The sequence below is a fragment of the Cydia pomonella genome, chromosome 5 (genome assembly GCF_033807575.1).
Source record: "Cydia pomonella isolate Wapato2018A chromosome 5, ilCydPomo1, whole genome shotgun sequence".
NCBI lineage: Eukaryota > Metazoa > Arthropoda > Insecta > Lepidoptera > Tortricidae > Cydia > Cydia pomonella.
Genome location: NC_084707.1, coordinates 11,913,711 through 11,934,369, shown reverse-complemented (window position 1 = coordinate 11,934,369; position 20,659 = coordinate 11,913,711). Strand labels below are relative to the sequence as shown.

Genomic DNA, 20,659 nt, shown 5'->3' with positions numbered 1-20,659 from the left:
GGTGGACACGACATGTAAAACGTAGTGATTATATGCTCTTTGACGACATGATTGGACAAAGTTCGACTCGATACCGTGTGTTTTGAGCCTTAGCACAAATAACCATAGACAAATATTACCGATTTTTTTATTTAATCGAGGCTCTATTTTGTGACAATCACACCGACCTAGGTCTTTCTTTTGTGGAACCGTCGTCAAAATAAAGGAGACCTTTGTATCAAAAATTTCACGAAAATTATAAAAATTAAAAATGGCAGAATCGGAAATAGTGGATGCGGACCTTACAATTGATGATTTACTTCCTAAAAGTCCAGAAAGGTAAAGTAAATGCAATCTATACATATAAGTTGCATTGAATTCGTGAACTAAAATGCACAGAATTAGGTATTGATTAATGAATGGATTATTTGCAGAGCGCTAGCGTTCTTTATTTAGCTAGATTTTCTTTGAGCACGTGCATTAGATTGCAACGTGCCAATAACGTAGGAGTAAGTAGCTATAGTACCTTGACATTTGACCTACTTGTATGGATCAAAATATACCGTCGATCAATTTTTTACAAGGAACAAAGTCTCTGTTAAATATAAACAACTTGTACAGCTGATAGCAATGTCTTACTGACTTAGTAATTCATCAACAGCTGAGAAAATAACAATGTATATTTTGATGATATTATACTCACACACAAACACTTTTATCATGACTGATTTTAAGTGACTTAAATAAGTACAAGTTATTTTTTTGTTACCTTTTATCAATAATAAGTTATTAATAATTTTTCTTTGTTGCACAAGGTAAAATAATAATGCTGAAATTAATAACCACTTCTTTTGACACAGTGCCTTTTAGTTTGAATAATTGTATAATATATTGTATAGTAATATTATTTTTAATCTTACCCTTTTTTTACTCTTACACTCTGGAAACATTTTAAACATCTCCTTTGCTTTCCTCTATCATTCATTATGTTATAGCAAAGGAGTTACTATTGAACACAATGCATGGCCTATATACAGTCTTATAATTTTCAAAATTACTGTAAAGCTATTATAATAGTTACATCGAAAGCACTTGTTCATTATTTAAATGAAAATGAATATGAAATATTTATTGATCTTACACATTTCAGTCTGGCTGAGGAGAAGAAAGAGAGTGGCAACCACTTGTACAAATTTAAAAATTATAAGGGTGCCCTTGTTATGTACGATGAGGCCATCCAGCTATGCCCGGAGAATGCCTCTTACTACGGCAACAGATCTGCTTGCTACATGATGCTGGGCATGTACAAGAAGGCCCTAGAGGATGCTCAAAAATCTGTTGTGCTGGATCCAACTTTCACTAAGGGATACATCAGAATTGCAAAATGCTGCATTGCTCTTGGTAAGAAGAATGATATTAATATATAAATAAATAAATGGGTGAATCAACTTGTTTTGTTTTGTTATCCTGTCCCGTTGTCCAAGGGACAACAGTGGCACAGTTTGTTTGAAGAGACGTTGTATGCCGTTCTATTAACATGCTTAGTAAAGGGGCCCATTATGGACATTGGTTATAACGACCACAAAAACGCAAGTTTGATACATTTAAGTACCATAAAATCAGTATTTCAATGAACTTTTGTCCCCTGGACAACTAATCGTAACCATGGCAACGAGTGACGCTAAAAAGTTGATTCTCCCAAATATTATAGGACATGATTACGCAAATTGACTAAGCCTCATGGTAAGCTCAAGAAGACTTGTGTTGTGGGTCCTCAGACAAGAATTTATAAATATACCTATAAATACTTAAATATATAGAAAACACCCATGACATGACATGACTTGACCCAGGAACAAATAAATGGCCTAACTGGGGTTTGAACCCAGAACCATCGGCTTCATAGGCAGGGCTACTATCCACTAGGCCAGACCGTTCGCCTAGTAGGTAGTATATTAGATTTATATATTTTCCAGAATATTAAAAGTAATGAAACAAAATTGCTAGTCTTTTTTACAAAACTTATGTGATAAATAAGCTCTTTTGAAAATACACTCCTTACCTAGTGAGACCTCACTAGGTAAGGAGTGTATTTTCAAAAGAGCTTATTTGTCTATGAAATCTGTACAAAAATAAGCCCTTATGAAAAGACACTCATATATGTTGTGCAGTACTTTTCTTTTAAATATCTCTTATTTAATTTTTTGGCTTGATATTAAATTGAAGGATTACTGCTTTGTATTTGGCAAATGGTATTGTTTCTTTCCTGCATGCAGAGCATTGAAAAGGAACAAAATGTTTCCAGTTTAGTTTTGCCTGTTGTGCCCCCTACCTGCCATTATCTAAAAACACAACAGACACAGACTCCCTTTTCCACATTTTATTGCTTCACATGTAATATTGTTTTCATTGCTGATTGAACATCATCAAGCAACAAGGAGTTTTATCGGAAGTGTGTCAAGTTCCAGTAGTTCCAAGGGCCATGGCACTGCTAATGATAATGTGGGGTTTTAGTGTTAATGTATATTTTATAACTCTTTTTTTTTTTGTTATATATTCTCGATATATTTGATATATCTTAATATCGAATATATATTCTTATATATATATATATATTAAGATATCGAATATGTAGAAAGTTATGTGTACTTGGGGCAATTTATATCCTTTAGGAATCAAATAAGCCTCGAAATAGAAAGAACAGTTGCCTCCGCATGGAATAAATTCTAGTCCCTTAAGGCGAAGCTAGGGCAAGCTCTTTCCATGCAAACTTTGTGCGAGTTATTCTTCGTTTGTGTTTGCGCTACAGTTATTATTTTTGGGTAAATATGCTTATTTTTCTGTTAGCTAGGGCTTAATGTATTATTTTTTTTAATTTTAATAAATATCCAATATATACAAGCAAAAATTGAAATTAAATGCTATAGTGCCAAAACTAACGAATAAAACTTACACAAGGTTTGTATGGAGAATGCCTTGCCCTACCCTGCGCCGTAAAGAAGTACTCAAAAGCCAACATTTCCCTATGACAGCCAAGAGAAAACTATTCAACTCGTGTATTCTACCTTGCCTAACATATGGATGTCAGATTTGGGTGCAGACTCAGAAACACCTCTTAAAACATAGAACTAGCCAGAGAGGAATCAAATGAAGTATGCTAGGAGTCAGGCTATTAGACTGTAAACGAGCAGAGGACATAAGATTTATCACAAAGGTAGAAGACATATTTAAGAAAGTAAGGCAGCTAAAATGGCGATGGACAGGACATATAATAAGGGATAGCAGAAAAAAATGGACAAAAATTATTACAGATTGGTCTCCACCAGACGGAAAAAGGAAGCAAGGTGGCCAATTTAAAAGATGGAGAGTGACATCAATACAATTGGAGGAACAGAATGGCCCTAAATAGAAAAAGAACAGAGAGAAATGGAAGAAGCTGGAAGCTGCTGCTGGCTTATGTGTCACAAGACACTGGACACTAAATCAAGAAAAACAGATAAAACTAATAAACAATGATGTGCAGTTTAGTGTCCATCAATAAAGGCTATAATAATAATATTTTATAAGTATTATATCTTTAAGTTATATACCTATGGGTGACTAGTTGTCTAATAGTTCATTTTACTGTATTGTTTTGTAAATAGTGTGAGATGCGCAATAAAGAGTATTGTATTGTATTTTCAGGGGACATCTCTGGTGGAGAGCAAGCAGTGCGCAGAGCGACGGAGCTGGGCGGCGCCGACTGCGCCACGAGCGAGCGCCGCGCGCTGGAGTCCCTGCGCAGGCTGCACGAGGACGCCCAGCGCGCCATGGAGGCCGAAGACTACCGCCGCGCTGTGTTCTGCATGGACCGCTGCCTTGACTACAGTCCATCCAGCTCTAAGTAACTAATATCACATTTTAACAATATCTAGACTATTTAGACTTACCTGTCTTACTTTCGTAAACACTGTTGGGATTTAATTGCCAACGAGTTGCAGATCCTGAAGATTGTTTAGGTTCCATCTGAGAAAACAAAGATAAGGGATTAATTTCATCATGAGTTAAATTCCAGCATTTGTTAGCGTCTTGTTTAATTAAAATTACAAGTAATATGAGATCTATTTCCTGATGATCTTTAAAATTTCGAATAAAGTAGGTGTAAGATCCCAGGCATTGGGATCCATAAAGGCTGTCTAAATACCTAACCCTCCTAATATTAGCCAAATTAATGTAGCTGTGTTGATAAGTCTCACCACAAATGATAGCAGTTGTTATAGCATCTACTGGACTGAGGTGAGCCTATCAAAATTCGTGGTCAAAAAAAAAAACGCGGCTGATACAATTCCACGCAAGCTTCTTAAGGTGGTTCGATTTTCATACAAAAAACAATCGCTATTTATTAATTAATTGCACAATATTATTACATAAATAGTTGCGCATCTATTTACTTTCGAATATTCATTTGCGCTAAATTAATAGAAAAACTTTGTTTCATACAGAAATCATGCAATAATCAACGTTATATTTTTATAAATTTTACTCATGTGTGTGTGACAAATGTCGTGTACAAATACATTGCGGCGTTGCCACTCCATGCTTCGGACGGCCATCGGCGCGACGTTGCGATGTTTGACGCGTTTTTAGCTGACTCTGTCGACACTGACACTCAGTGTGACCAGGCGTACGATAATTGTCGTACATGTACGATAATTTGGGACCCGGTATGACATAATGTTCCAAAGAGCATTATCGTACACTAAAGTACTATAATTTCAGCCCTTGGATGATGCCACCTTAAAAGTCTAGTAATTTGAAGCAAAATATGACACTACCTCTCAGAAATAGGCTAAAATTAGTATCTTTTGGGTGTTCGGCTCCTTGGTGTAAGTTTAAAGTTTAAAATGTCTCAATTTCCTGTATACCGTTTGAGTCTATCCCAAAAATACACAAACATAAACAGATTTTTTGCGCAATTTAGACGAAAATTGTCTTTTTTTTATTATTAATTGGAAATTTAAGCTTATTTTGCTCGACATTTTTAGGGGCTGCCTTTTTGATTGGCATACGATATTTTTTTCAACGGTACAATAATATTGACACTCAAGTACGATAATTCTCTTCCGCTCGCCTGGCAACACTGCTTGACAGGACCTGGGGGCCTACTGCGAAAACCTAAATTCGCAAATTGCGGGGATCTTTCTCTTTTACTCTCACTAAGACGTAATTAGAGTGACAGAGAAAAATGCCCGAAATTGACGAATTTCGATTTTCCCGGTAGCCGCCCTGGTGCTTGACGTACCTACTTGATAGAAAACAACGCTGACGTACTTGATAGAAAACAACGCTGCCGCATGGTCTGAATTGTGATTTTATGTGTTTTTGGATTGAAAATGATAGCAACGTCTAAATCAAGTTACAAAAATCATCGATATTCTGGTCCGCGAAAAACCAGGAAATTGGAGTCTACAAAAATGACCAATTCATAGAAAATATGACCTAGAAACTAGTTCATTTTTATAAAACTCAATTTTGCCCGAGATTGTACTTAGGCCAATACCTAAGGGAGCTAAGTGTATTGATCTTGAATAATTAGTTGGCTAATATATGACTCCAACATGATATGGACATTTACATCATAACTATTATACCTAGTTGGTTACTAAGTTCTGTTACTCGATTTCTTTCTTTCTTCCTAGCGTTGTCCCAGCATATTGCCACGGCTCAATGGAGCCTGGGGTCCGCTTTGACAACTAATCCCAAGATTTGGCGTAGGCACTAGTTTTTACGAAAGCCACTGCCATCTGACCTTCCAACCCAGAGGGTAAAACTAAGCCTTGTTGGGATTTGTCCAGTTTCCTCACGATGTTTTCCTTCACCGAAAAGCGACTGGTAAATATCAAATGATATCTGTTCTGAAGTTCTGTTACTCGATTTGCAACCTCTTTATTCCCGTTAAAACAAATGCTACCGAAAAAATAAAAAATTACATAATGATGATTGTGATGATTTGTGAGCTATAATTATATACCACACATAACGCTTATCTCGTCGTATCTATAATGAATTGGGGCCTAAAAGAGAATCGTATTCCAATTTTTTGAAACGCTTGTATTACTTTCTATATTAACTAAAAGTTGCCTTAAAATTCAGTTTTTTATACTAAAAACGGCTTTAAATATGTTAAATTAACAAAATATATTTTGACAGATGCTTTCGCGCCCAAAACGCTCTTTGAAAATTGTGTGACGTCACAGTTTATGGTTTGACACATAACTACATACACACGTAGAAAATAAGAACTGTCAACTGATATTTGTCATTTGTTGTTAATCGCCTAACTGTCAACAGTGTCAATCCGAGAGTTGTGACGTCATCAGAATCTTCAATGACGTTTCGAGTTTGGTCACGTGACGTGTGCCAAAAGATATTTTAAATTCAATATTTACAAAAATATGGTCATTACAGGTCCCCTAAAAGTAGTTTAACGTGTTCTTATAATCCAAAAGAATTTATTGGGATACAATTATGCCCTAAGATTTGTAGATGGAAACAACCCTATTGCGTTGCACAAATGTGGGCACCCGCCAAACATGATTTTGGGTGTGTCATACTCAGGGCTAACACAGATTCATTTCTGTGAAAGAGGTGTGAAAACCGGAAACTGGAAACCGTTCTCGAACCAATAGTGAAGCCCTTAAGCCACACCCTATTTCAAAACCAGCCATGGATCTTTGTACAAGACTCAGCTCCTGCACATAAGGCAAAAACAACTCAAGCCTGGTTTCGAAGGAACAAAATTGACTTTATTACCCACGAAGACTGGCCGTCCTCCAGCCCGGACCTTAACCCCCTGGATTATGCCATATAGCAGGTTATTGAGGAGAAAGCCTGTGCTAAACCCCACACAAATCTTATCTCCCTCAAGCGGGCCATAGTTAAGACAGTGACGGAATTAGACATGACAATCGTGCGTGCCGCTATTGATGACTGGCCTCGTCGTTTCAGGGCCTGTGTCAAAGCCAGAGGAGGCGATTTTGAATGATATTGTCATATGTGATTCCTGATTTTGTGTACTTCATTTTACTTATTATTTTATAATATATACTTTATTAAACTTTCGTTGGTATATTTTATGTAGATAAAGATTATTGCAGTAACAGAATTTAATAACCAACTAGGTAGAAAACAATGCAATACATAAACACATAAATTGGATATGATGTGATCCGTTGAATGAAATTGACAATAAATAAAATAAATAAATAATTTTCTATCCCTAGGCATTGTGTGAAACTTCTAGTTGTGTCAAAATATCGGGAAATCAATAATATAAACAAACATGGTAAATATCTCATTTCTTTTTATAATGGTTATAAATAGAAGGCCATGCAATTTTGTAACTCACTGTAATTTAATTAAATGTATCGTAAAAAAAGTTTTAATTCTGCTGTGAAATAGTACCTACTTTTTTAAAGGCTGGGCAGTAAGGGAAAACAGCGTTTTTTTTTTTGAAAAAAATACCGGAAAATCTGACTTACAAATTTGGACTTTCTTAGGTTCATTCTACTTAGAATCTTCTCCACCCTAGCATTAAAAAAAGATATCCTAAAATATCCATACCATTACGTCACATTTTAGTGTGAAAGAAATTTCAGTGTAAAACTAAAATTTCAATACAAATTTTCGGGTTTTTATAGCACGAGGATTGATTATGCTAGTGATTCTGAGTTGGAAGAACCCAAAAATATCATGATGTGTGAGAAACAGATTTTTAATATTTTTATGGAAAAACGCTCATATTTCTCATAAAATAATTTATTAATAGCACTTGATAATACTGATAACAAAAAAAAAAATTAATGAGTCTCGAACCCACATCCTCTTGCATGTATTTCCACGTACATACCGCAACGCTATTGAAGCCTACTCACGCTGTGCCAAATTGTCTACTACAAGGATCCCAGTACGACTGTTTGAATGTGTGAGTGATAGTTAGAAATAGAGTCAAGAAACATTCTGTCGACATTAAGGGGTAGTTTTTGTACAATGAAGTGTTCAATGTTTGTCTTAATAGTTCAATATTTATTTAAAGAGTGCGCTAAACATAATTTACAGTATAGAAATACCAAAGACTACTCCACAAAAAAATTAAAACTCAAAATTTGCAATTGTGGCGCCATCTAGTGAGGTTTAAGCTTTGGGTAACCTAATCGAACCACCTTAATAAATTTATTCTCACTTTGAAAACCGTAAGGTTTTAAAAAACTTAATGAATACTCAAACTCTTTAAAAAGTATGCTAAATATTTGAATAAAAATATCCCCATTATGACGAGAGAACTTTCTTTCTTCTTCCTTTGTGATCATTCAATATATATTTATGGTGATATATTTATTAATTCTCATATTTACCTATTTATGACAAGAAATAAGTTGAGCCTTACGTAGGCCAAGACTTTCGCAAGTTATCATGAATTGTTGTCTAGAGTTTAGTTCATGAACGAATCTATTTATATATTATGATTGCAGGGCGAAATTGACCAAAGCAGAATGCTTGGCTATGATTGGACGCTGCCAAGAAGCACAAGAAATTGCAAATGACTTGATCAGAAATGACAGTTTGGACGCAGAGGCCATATTTGTGCGCGGCCTCTGTCTTTATTTTGAGGTTTGTAACTTTGTACGACATACATAAATTATATGTGTTATATCTATGTTTGGGGAGTTTTTCCAACGCTTAGCTAAACATTGCGAGTTAAATATATAGGTCACACTAACCCAACATTAGTACATTACGATACAAGTGCGAGAAGTAGGAAATTCGAAACGAGTGGCGAGAAATTAAAACACGACCGAAGGGAGTGTTTTAAATCGACACGAGTTGCGAATTACTTATTCGCACATGTATCGTACAACGTTTTACAGTACATATGGCCCTTTATATGTTCGACACAGTAACGTAATATGCTAATTTTCGCACTAGTGCGGTAAAGTAGCACCATATGTACTGTAAAACATATTTTCGGCTTTTCAATACAAAACTTTGACATCTGATCAGCCAAAGTGTGTGGAACAGCCAATTTTATTTTAGTGATTTCCAGGTTGGTTCCATAATAAAAGTTGCTTATTACGCTCGCTACCTCACAAAATTGGAAAAACATAAATCAGGATTCAGGACTCAATTCATAAACAATTATTTTTTTAGGACAAGGATGACCAGGCATTCAAGCATTTCCAACAAGTGTTGCGTCTTGCACCAGACCACAAGAAAGCAATGGAAACTTATAAGAAAGCTAAACTGCTCAAGCAAAAGAAGGAAGAAGGTAAGAAGGTTAATATATTATATTTGGTCACTTTATTTTTCAGATGTAATACATTCACTATTTCTGGTCGTTCAAGGTCTAGCTGGCTCTCAATGACTTGTTACAGTAGTAACTATTGAGATGTTAATTTGTTTATTATATATCAAAGACACGTAAATAAAGCGCACTGTTAATTTTTCATAAAAAGTTGAGTGCCCAAATATGTAAGATGATGTTACACTGTTATGTCTATATTTTTTCTCTTTCAGGAAATGAGGCATTCAAAATGGGCCGCTGGCAGCAAGCCCTCACCCTGTACAACGAAGCCCTCACCATCGACAAAAACAACAGAGCTGTCAATGCCAAGCTCTACTTCAACAAGGCCACAGTATGCGCCAAGCTCAACCAAATTAAAGAAGCTGCTGAAGCTTGCACCGCTGCTCTTGAATTAGATGAAAATTATGTGAAGGCCCTTCTCCGCCGAGCCAAATGCTACACAGAACTGGGAGAATTCGAGGAGGCAGTCAAGGACTATGAGAGACTATACAAGATTGATAAAAGCAAAGAAAACAAAATATTACTCCAAGAGGCCAAACTTGCTCTTAAGAAGTCCAAACGCAAAGACTATTATAAAATACTTGGGGTTGAGAAATCTGCATCTGAAGATGATATTAAGAAGGCTTACAGGTATGGAATGATTAGGATCATAATGTAAATTATAGTTGCAATTAATTTGACTTGATATAAAAGTTAAATAAATATGTTTATTTGTCTATAATAAGGTAGGTACTTTTTCTGAAATACGAATTTAGTAACTTGCTTGCCGAGTAAAAATTTGATTAAGGAGAATTTCGTACGCGGGTATGGGGATCCCATTAAATGACACTAACATTAGAATTTGTATTGAAACAGACGAGGATACGAGATTTCAATAGAGAATTGAGTTATTTACAATAGATATGAATCAGTTCCCACGCCACGAATTCACAAACAACTGTAGAATAATGTAAGGTGCGTTTATACTGACAATTGTACATCGATAATTATTTCCATAAATTATTTAAGTTTTGATTAGCATTTTGTTATCTTGGCTAGGGGTTGTCTACAGGACTGTCGTTTTCTGCGGTCGATAGCGCACTACGCATTTTACATGTTATGATGAGAATCTTCGCGAGTTTTAATCGCTCGGTTCAATCCGTGTGCGACATAGGTAAAACAACTTTGATTAAATTGGACTCGACTTCAGTACTGTTTATAAAAGGTTTTAATTTTTCATAAAAGGTTAACTATGAGCACATTAGCGAAACACTAACATAATTTTTCATTTGAGCAACATGTCTCGGAACAATTCTTGATGAGAAAAAACTGGAAACAAATAAACACACCGAAAACATCACTGTATGTGAAGGTACCAAATTGTCTTTCGTCCATAAGGTGGATCGCTAATCGAGTCTAAGGCGCCTCACACATCTCACTAAAGGCCCCGAAGGTTCGTGTTCTTCTCTCACTCTCACTGAGCGTAAGAGTGAGCGAGATGTATGTGCGTGCTCGGCACCGCGGCTATCATATCATGTTTTAGAATTTTAATTTGTAACAAAAAATTAGTTGATGAGTTAGTCAAAAATCAAATTAAGTATGTATTTTTAGAAGCAATATTCTTGTTTTTAGCGTTTGTGCATATTGTTACAAATTTTTAAAGTGCGTAATTTTATTCTATCGAGCGTAAGTCATAAAATCAGCCCGCAGTCTGCGCCGGTCCGCCAACTCCAACTCCCGATGATGCTCGTCAAAACGGGGTGAAACGTGTCAAGCAAATTTTCGTCTTAAAATACGTGGGTGACCCGTTTTAATATATTTAATATGTCAAAAAAATTAGGATACGATGACTAATTTTTTTTTTCAACCGTAGTGTGATCTAAAAAAGCATTACCGTTAAAAAAAATATTCCGGTCTTCGGAGTCCTAAATCCTAAAGGTGTAACCGTATTTAGTAAGAGTTTGGCTTCTAACTAGGAGCATATTTTTTAAAGATCCTAGTTAAGATTCCAGTTAAGACGATTATGTATGGTGTGTACAGCGTTTTAATGACAGGAGCGCCTTATTGACTATCGACAATAAGTAGCCTTCTGCTTGGAAATGTTACAAATGTAGTACGGAAGGTAGGGGCAAGGAACAGAATCTCTATATACCAAGAAGTGTCCGACAAAAAACCATAAATAAAAAAATAGGTGGCGCTACAATACCTAGAATACTTCAGAAAAAAATCTAAACATAGACAGCGCACTTCACTCCGTCAATAACGCCTAGGTTCTTAGCTACTCAAGCGCTACTCTGGAGAGATTTGGAACTATTATTTATAGCTGACAGCTGGACACTTATGCAACAATTGTGCCTAAGGAGTTTCTGTTCCTTGCCTCTACCTTGAATGTACTCGTAGGCATGTTAACGTTGTTTCCGCAGGAAGCGCGCCCTGGTGCACCACCCGGACCGGCACGCGGGCGCGCCGGAGGGCGAGCGGCGCGAGCAGGAGCGCCGCTTCAAGGAGGTGGGCGAGGCCTACGGCGTGCTCAGCGACCCCAAGAAGCGCGCGCGCTACGACCACGGCCACGACATGGACGACGACAGCGGCGGCATGGCCGGTTAGTGCTGTCCCACTCGGTGCACCGCCCCTGCGAGGCCCAGGACTCTGCTGGCTCAATACTGCCTCGACCTCTCCCAGTCTCGGTGGTCGGTATGGAAGGCGATCATGTCTCTCTGCGCAATCTTTAAAGCTTTTTTGGAATTTTATAGCTTGGATGCCAGCCCTTTACGCGAAATTTCATAGAACAAAGCTAGAGAAAGGCGCAAGCTATGATGGCGCCAAGCCGCCAACTATGCAAACCTTTGACAGTTGCTAACCCCATTGCCACGAGTCACCGATGTTTGTTGATCAGGTAGGACTGTCGATAAAAAGCGCAATTGACGATACGGTCTTGTGTTGATATTAGACATGCGCGCGTGAGATTTTTCAACTTTTTAAATTTCGCTAAGGGGTTCAATAACACGTAGATATAATGAAACACCACGAAAAAAAAACTAATTAAACACAAAAGACGATTCGATTACTTTTTCTTGATAAAATAATAATTTTAATTTGTGACTGTCATGAACAAATATTATTTTATGAACCCAAATTCTGCGTTTCGTAACGATATGTAGCGAGGAATATGCTTTTTTAGAACCAATATAATCATTTCATTTACCTGTTGTCGCTCAGCGTAGCTCTATTCGGCAATTTTCGATGGTGGAGTCGCTGGAGCAACTGTAGCAACAAGCGCTATTGCGTGAGAAGGTAGCAGAGTTTCACAACAGGTACCTAAGTATAAAAATAAACTCGGACAAGACGAAAATTATTGCGAATCTCCAGTTGTACCTTACCCGATAATCGTTCGGGAACTCTGCTCTCGAATTTGTTGACGAATATGTATATTTGGGACAAGCAGTCCAGTTAGGCAAATCTAACTTTAAAAAGGACGTCAATCGGCGAATCCAACTCGATTGGGCAGCGATTGGGAAGATACGACATAGCTTCTCTCTCTGAAGACCAAAGTCTTCCAACGGTGATTGTTGCCAGTGATATCCTAACGGATCACAAACGTTGTCGTTCACAATGTGACTTATAAAGAGAAAGAGGCTCAGAGGCACTCAACGTGGAATGAAAAGGGCTATGCTCGGAGTGTATCTATACGTCATAGAATCAGAAACGTGGATCTTGGATCTTTCAATTGGAGTACTAGTTGCTAGAATGCATTAATAACGCCTGCACAAAGGTTGAGAAACGGGGGTTGGCGACCGCCAAAACAACCTTGTTTCGGCGCGAATTTTAGACTACCGGCAGCGGCGCGCTGGTTCCTTATGGCGGGGCGCACGCCTAGTTGAAACTTCAAATATTCGTTAGAAACTTATTTAGCAACCACTGTACGGTTGAAAGGGCTAGATGGACCAAAAAAAATTCACTTATTAAATAATTCTGTTCTGAGTTGCTCTTATATGTTCGTCTAACATGATTGGTGCAACAGAGCCTAAGATATACAGAAAAATAGAAGTGATACTGTCGATCGTAACGTAACCTTGACCGAGGCCGTGGTGGTCTAGTTTCGATCACGTCGTGCCAATGTTACGTACTTTCCCGAACCATTCATCGGAATAGTAAATTGGCATGGGGGTGTTAATTGCGTTCTTAAACTCAGACTGTTGTTTCTTTTATAATATGACAGTAAATTATTTTTGATTGAAAAATTCGCGGCCTGAATATGAAAAACAAAACAGAGGTTTTTTAAATTATTTTTATTTTTCTACATAGTCCCCGTCGAGTTGAATGCACTTGTTCCGTCTGGATTCCAGAGCCATTACACCACTTTTGAAGAAGCTTTCCTCGAGACCTTCAAAATAGGCATCCACCTCAGCATGGAGCAACGCCGAGGTTGCTTGAAAATTTCATACCACTCATGTTTTTTTTTAATTGGGGAACAGATGAAAGTCCGGTGGTGCTAAATCGGGTGAATAGGGTGGGTGGGGCAATAATTCAAACCCACATTTGGCAATCTCCGCCATCGATTTTAGTGACGTGCATTGTCCTGGTGGAAGATAACTTTCTTTGACAACATTCCAGGTTTTTTATCTTCAGAGCCTCGCGTAATCTGCGTAATAACTCGCAATAATAGTCGGAATTTATAGTTTTACCTCTCTGGAGATAGTCAACCATTATTATTCCCTTTGCATCCCAGAAAACAGATGCCATGACTTTATTGGCCGACAAAATTGCTTTGGCTTTTTTGGGAGGCGGAGATCCAGGATGAACCCACTCCTTAGATAGCTGTTTGGTCTCTGGTGTATATTGGTGGACCCACGTCTCGTCCATAGTTACAAATCTGTCCAAAAAGTCTTGAGTATCGGCTTCATACAGGTCTAGACATTCACGTGAATTAGTACAGCGAGCGATTTTTTGTTCCACTGAAAGAAGCCTCGGGATCCATCTCGCCGACCCCTTGGAAAAACCTAATTCGTTGACTATAATATTTTGAGTTCTTTCATAAGAGATGCCTACGATGTCAGCTATTTCCCGCACCTTTAATCGCCGGTCTTTCATTATCATTTCGCATATAATTGCCACATTGTCCGTGTTAGTCACCGTTGTTGGCCTCCGGGGACGAGGGTCATCTGCGATATTATCTCGTCCACGCTTGAATTCAGCTGCCCATTTTTTCACCATCGTATATGATGGACAGGATTGCCCTAATATGTACTTTGCATATCATCATAAATTTGCTTCGGTGTCAATCCTTTTTTATGCAGGTAAATATTTAATCACAGCACGCTGCTCTAATTTCCCCATTTTCACGATATCTACCGACACGTTACTTTAAATATGCCGTAAAATTGCTTTTAAATATAGACGCTAATTGAAATATCGCGGGAAGACAGTTGAATGACAGTTCAAAATGGCGGCAGAAAAAAGTTTTTTTTTAACTGGTTAGGCCGCGAATTTTTCAATCAACCCTCGTATTATTATGGTAGCCCGCTTGGCCACGCAACTTTGGTGGCTTTTAAAATTACAAATAGTACAGTATGTATTCAATATTGACTTTATTTTGTCTGTGTTAAGGTAGACAATGGGTTTAAACTGTCTGTTAATCACAAACTAGTTTCACATAATACCTGTATCACATGACCGTTTTCTCTAAAGGGTCACTTCGAGATTCCAAGATAGTTCTGTTATATGTTAGTTTATGTGTTTTCATTTAAGTTTGGAAGTAAGCGGCAATTGACCATTGACTTGTTTGTTGCAGATATCGACCCGAACGTAGTGTTCCAGACTTTCTTCAACCGCGGGGGCCAACACTTTGATTTCCAGTCGGGAGGTGGCTTCCCTGGATCCGCATTTAGCTTCCAGTTCGGTTAATCTATAGGTAAACTAACAAAACAAAACAATGTCCCAGGTAGAACACACAAAATTACTAATTCAATTCATTGCCATTCCAAATTATATGAACCAAATTAGTGCACTTTATTTGATCATGTAGCGTGCTAGAGTTAGACCAAGCTAACTTGGCAGCGTGTTTAATAGCATAAACTGTGCAAGTGTTATTTTAAACGTCAAACTTCTATGAAATTATGACGTTTACTTGACACTTGCACAGTCTGTACTATCAAAATCGCTGCCAACTTAGCTTGGTCTGACTCTACCCACGATTCTACTGATTTTTTTTGTACCTACTCATAATTTAGCACTAACCGAAAATTTACAATGTTAAAATTATGCTGTGAGGAGTGTAACATTCTGATAAAATTAATGATATTTTATATTTATACTTACAAAAATAGTGTTGCATTTTAGTACCTGCAATATTTTGAAGTGACGAATCTATTCACTGCCCTTAAATGTATGGGGTGCATTAACGCCTTTTAATAACAAGATGGTTAATGGCAAATTTATGTTAATTGCATAATTAATTAATATTATAGAGATAGTAATGTTATCGACTGATTTGGTTAAGTAACTTTTTTCATTCTTCAAGTGAAGCAGTAACTGTTTAGAAACATAATGTTTGTTTTCTTTGATAGTTATTGCAACCCTTTTGATATGCATATAGTGTAGCTCTGTTACTAGATGAGAAATATAAATTTACTATTTTGTAATAATTTCAGTGTAATTTGTCTCACTCTATTCTCATTGAATGAAGCCCAATATAACATTGTTATATTTATATGTCTGGCTACAATTCACATAACTTCGTAAAATGGGCCTCTCATATTAAAATTATATAATTAGGCGGGAAATCTGTGTAGTGATAGATTTATTTTATTGAAAGTATTTGTCTAACATGAAAGAAGAAAACGATATAGTATAAGTATCATATAAATAGTGACACCCAAAGTAGCCAAATATACGGTAGGTAAGTACACATCGTTAATTTTATGATAAAAAGGTGTTACAATATATTTGGCCACTTTGGCCGTTACTGTGTATTTGAAGCTGATTGTACTGTGCAGCACATCTAGCACGTTTTATGAAGACTCGCGCGACTACATGTGTCTGGTCGCGGTTTGCGGTAACATGTGCTAGATGTGCTGGTGAGATTTCTGCTAAGATTAACACTATAGCATGTTATATGGGATTGTTTCAAATAATTACAAGTACCTACAGTACAAAGTACCGCTTTTATAACTTGGTTGGTGTCATAATTTACCATCTGAAACTACTTGTTCGGATTTTATATTGTAATATAAGCTACATAATACGCGAAACAATTAACATCTATGCTGTTGTTGCCGGATATAAGATTGCCAACTGATAATTGTACTTCATTTTATTATCGGTATGGTTTAGAAATAAAGTTTACGCCAAATGTGGATTGTATTAATCGTTTTCATACCAATTTTAAATTGTTAACCCTTATCCACGCATAGTACGATTTATCGTCCACATACCTGTGCATTGAATTTAAGGTTAAGCAATCTGATTTAAGGTAATTTTTTTTTCTTTTTTTATGTTAAAATAATTGCCAGGTTTATTAACAAAATTATACTAAGTAATTCATTTTTATGGAATTAAAACTAACTATTATATTATAAAATGTAAAACTAAAGTTAAACCTAAAAATAAAATTAAGTGTACAAAATTAAACTAAAGTTAAAACTAAAGTGCTGAAGCTCACAACATTAAAAGATCGCCGAGAGCGCGGAGACCTGATTGAAACGTTTAAGATTCTGACGGGACACTACGATATAGAGCAGTTTCAAGACCTGTACAAGCGCAATAGTAACACCCGTCTGCGAGGCCACCAATATAAGTTAATATCTGAACTGTCTAAAACAACCCCCGCAGACATTTTCTCAGCAACAGAGTGGTCAAAGCATGGAACAAACTACCAGAAGATGTGGTCTCAGCACTGAATGTCAATCAGTTTAAGAACAGACTAGACAAATACTTAACCAGCGCAAAGAATACATATTAAGCGAAGATCACTCAGATACAGGCAACTATCAGTTGTTTCAACTGCCTGCCTGATTAATAAATAATAAATAATAATAATAAATTAGAAAGAAATAATAAAAATATTTACAAAATTAACCTAATTACAAAGAGAACACCCACAAGGTTCAAATTAGATTGGTCGTTCGGGAAATGTGATTTGTCTTCATATGAATCGCCAAAACGTAACTATTTGGAATAAGTATATTTGGATTTGTTGGGAAAACCTTCTAGATAGGTACAACCTGGAAAAGGGTTAGTATTAAAAGGTATTTTGATAATATTAAACTGCAAAGGCGGACAATGTGCGTGACCTGAAGCACCGAGGTGTCATAAAAACCCTTTTTCCAGGTAAAGTGAAGGGCAATAGAAATTAAAATAAATGTAAACAAATATAACATATTTTGTTAGCATCTGGCGTTTCACCTAGAAGTTTTACGATGGTTGTTTTAATTGAAATTAACATAACTATATTTTAGTTAGTTATTGATATAAATAAAATATTATATACACTGTTATATAAAATCATAGTTGTCCATAAAGTGCTAGATTACGAAGGAATGAAGGTAAATTGGATTACTAAGCTAATTATACGGTTTAACTCGCGTATTGCCCGCCGGGCAGTGCGATAAGATAACCATTTGGGGGCGGTTTTGCGTTAGCGTTAGTATGACTCACGAAAATAGGGAATATAACGCGAAACTCTGCATAGGGGGCGCCACTACTATAATCCATCACAATCTGAGGCTCTACCGCGAAAAAAGAAAATCGAAATTTCGTTATCTAACCTCTTTATCACTCTTGCATAGGTATTCGAGCGATAAAGAGGGAGATAACCTCCTAGTGAGTAATATATTCTTTGGTCCCGTTTTACCCTTTGGGTACGGAACCCTAAAAACAGTCTAAGGCACAGTATGTATAAGTTACTCTATGGTTTAGGAGAGGTGCTAGTGCTGCACTCTGGCGGCAGAACATTTCAGTAATACTACCTATTTAAATTTGGGTAAATGGATTTGTTTACATTTGCAATTTCTATTATACACGTTTCGAACACGTTTGTTACGACTTTCAACCTTATATTTCCTGATTAAGCGTTCAAATTACATTGAATTGTTTCACCTAACTTCTTTGACTTTATAACTGAGAGATGGTTTTGCCAGTGCGGGGAATTTTTAAAAAGAAACGAGCTACATACAGTTTGAAGGTTTTAATGATAGAAAACTTAAAATAATATATAAAATATCCGAAAAAATCGTATAAAAATAATTAATAAAAATTAAACAGTTGTTATATGAAAATGGTTTCACTAGTTTTCACACAATGGACTTTATTAACAGCTTTCACTAGATTAACAAATCGTAGTTAAAATACCGCTCAGAAATTAGCCAAAATTTAATCAAATGTTCAGGCCTCTTCTTTTTTCTCAGGCTTCTTATTCTTCGGATCTTTCTCGTAGTTCATCGCTTTGTCATCTTTGGGGCGTTTAGATGTAGTTTTACTGCCGATACCTTCAAACCTGACCAAAAATAAAAATTAATTAAGACCTAGCAAAATATTTCTTAAGTACCTCTCACCAGTAGGTGATTCTTATGAAAGTAGCTCAACTCCTTTTAAGAGGGAAGAATAGCTTTGCAATCCTAAACGTACATTTTTGATAAAATTTACGTTTTAGGAGAAAACGGTTTCCACTGAATAAATCTTAAAAAATCACAACTGAACGATCGACATCGAAATCAAAGTGATTTATCAAGATTTAGTTAGTGGAAACAGTTTTCTCCCGAAATAGGAAGGATCGCAAAGCTATTCTTCTCTCTTAAGAGAATACGCTGAATACGACATTACAATTACTCTCAAAAGAATCACCGTACAGAAATAGACGTCAGTTCCCACACGACGTAATAAATTTTAGTCATATTTTGCACCTCAACATTAGTTTTCAAAGTCAGAGAAATAGCCGTCTATCTAAGCAGAGAAAAAGCCATCAATTTGAAAAGGGAAATGGGCCGTCTTGAGCTTATCTACAACAACGACGATGTTTGCGAATTATGGTTTTTACCTTTACGACCTTTACGTAAAATTTAAGTATGAATCTTACTTTTTCATTTTAAACATTTTCTTTTTCTCAGGTTTTGGGGGCTGCTGGGCATTCTTGAAGCTCAAGACATAACTTTTTACTATGTCGACGTTAACAGCGATGTTCTCAGGATACATTCGTTTCTTCCAGAGGTCTCTTTCGGCAATCCACATTCTTTGGTATTCGTATGAGAGCAGCCATCCTATGCGCGATTTACCCTCCTATAAATCATGAGGTTTAATTATCATATTATCCGAAATGCTGCTTAAGCAGGATAAAGTCATTCCCAAAGGATCTAACGTTGGTTCGGGCGCTGCCTGCATCCAAAGTATCCTGCGCTTCTGACCAGGTTGCCGGATTTCGTGTTGTTGGGGTGCTCCCCGGCCGCAAGTAACTGCAGTTAACAACGATGGCAACACATAGGTACGGACGCCTATAATCCAGTGATTACACTGTCCTATATACTCTTTGGATTACACATACAAAAGGTGTTTTCCATTTTGTTTCGTTGAACTTCTATGAAATTATGACGTTCACTTTACTTAACACTTGCACAGGCTGGGCTATCAAAATCGCTGCCGACTTAGCTTGGTCTGACTCTACCCTCTTTGAATAGTGAAGGATATAAATATAACCGGTGGTAAATCCGATTTAATTGTATCGTTTAACTACCTAGAGCAATAGTAGATTGTAAATCAAAAGATAAAAGCTCTCATTTCTGCCAAGGTAGTTAGACCGAGGCTGAAATGATGCCCTTCACCCGAGTTAGACACTACTTTTCATTTCGAATAGGTACGAGAAAAGAAAAATACATGTGTTTAACATGACTAATTGTAAGTATAATTTTTATAGCATTTCTTGAGGGTACCTTCAATTAATCATTTAGGTAAAAGTAGATACTTATCGTTATTTATTGAATGATGAGTTAAATATCAGAATGGAACTTGTATGAAAAATCTATTTAAAACCAAATTTCAATTGCTTATCATTAAAAAATCGTACTTGGAAAGTAAAATGCTCTAGTACAGAAACGTATCACTTTCTGCAGACTTTTTAGAACAACAATGACCCTCTTTCAGAGCATGAGAAATGGAAAGACAATATCGATTCGGCCGACCGCAACTATATGTATGCTTTTTTTACATTTACCATAAATTTCCAGGGTTGAGGATTATATCTGGGGAAATCGGAAGAAATAATATTATGTACTGGAGCACATCGTTGAGCTTTCTCCCATTTAATTTGACCCATTCGCCCCATATTTAAATAATTTGTATTATACTGGTACTATAATGAACAAAACCCTAAAA

General features: G+C 36.6%; 2 protein-coding genes across 3 annotated transcripts; one reads left to right on the top strand and one right to left on the bottom strand.

Annotated features, from left to right (window-relative positions):
• Positions 1-152: 152 nt before the first annotated feature.
• LOC133517716 (dnaJ homolog subfamily C member 7-like) lies at positions 153-16,649 on the top strand. 2 transcript variants are annotated; one of them, XR_009799400.1, is made up of 8 exons: positions 153-318; positions 1,130-1,380; positions 3,664-3,862; positions 8,490-8,628; positions 9,166-9,283; positions 9,532-9,949; positions 11,722-11,988; positions 15,090-16,649. XR_009799400.1 is itself a non-coding variant. In XM_061851095.1 (8 exons), the coding sequence occupies exons 1-8, from the start codon at positions 251-253 to the stop codon at positions 15,200-15,202; spliced, it is 1,485 nt and encodes a 494-aa protein (XP_061707079.1). In that variant the 5' UTR covers positions 154-250; the 3' UTR covers positions 15,203-16,649. The 2 variants fall into 2 exon arrangements, 1 of the variants encoding a protein (XP_061707079.1); XM_061851095.1 differs by having other exon boundaries at positions 154-318; positions 11,722-11,900.
• A 1,818-nt stretch (positions 16,650-18,467) lies between these two features.
• LOC133518308 (uncharacterized) lies at positions 18,468-20,653 on the bottom strand. Its single transcript, XM_061851981.1, has 3 exons — positions 20,499-20,653; positions 19,371-19,570; positions 18,468-18,791 (listed from the first exon to the last, which is right to left on the bottom strand). Exons 1-3 carry the CDS (start codon positions 20,607-20,609, stop codon positions 18,680-18,682), a joined length of 423 nt encoding a protein of 140 aa, XP_061707965.1. The 5' UTR covers positions 20,610-20,653; the 3' UTR covers positions 18,468-18,679.
• Between the last annotated feature and the right edge of the window lie 6 nt (positions 20,654-20,659).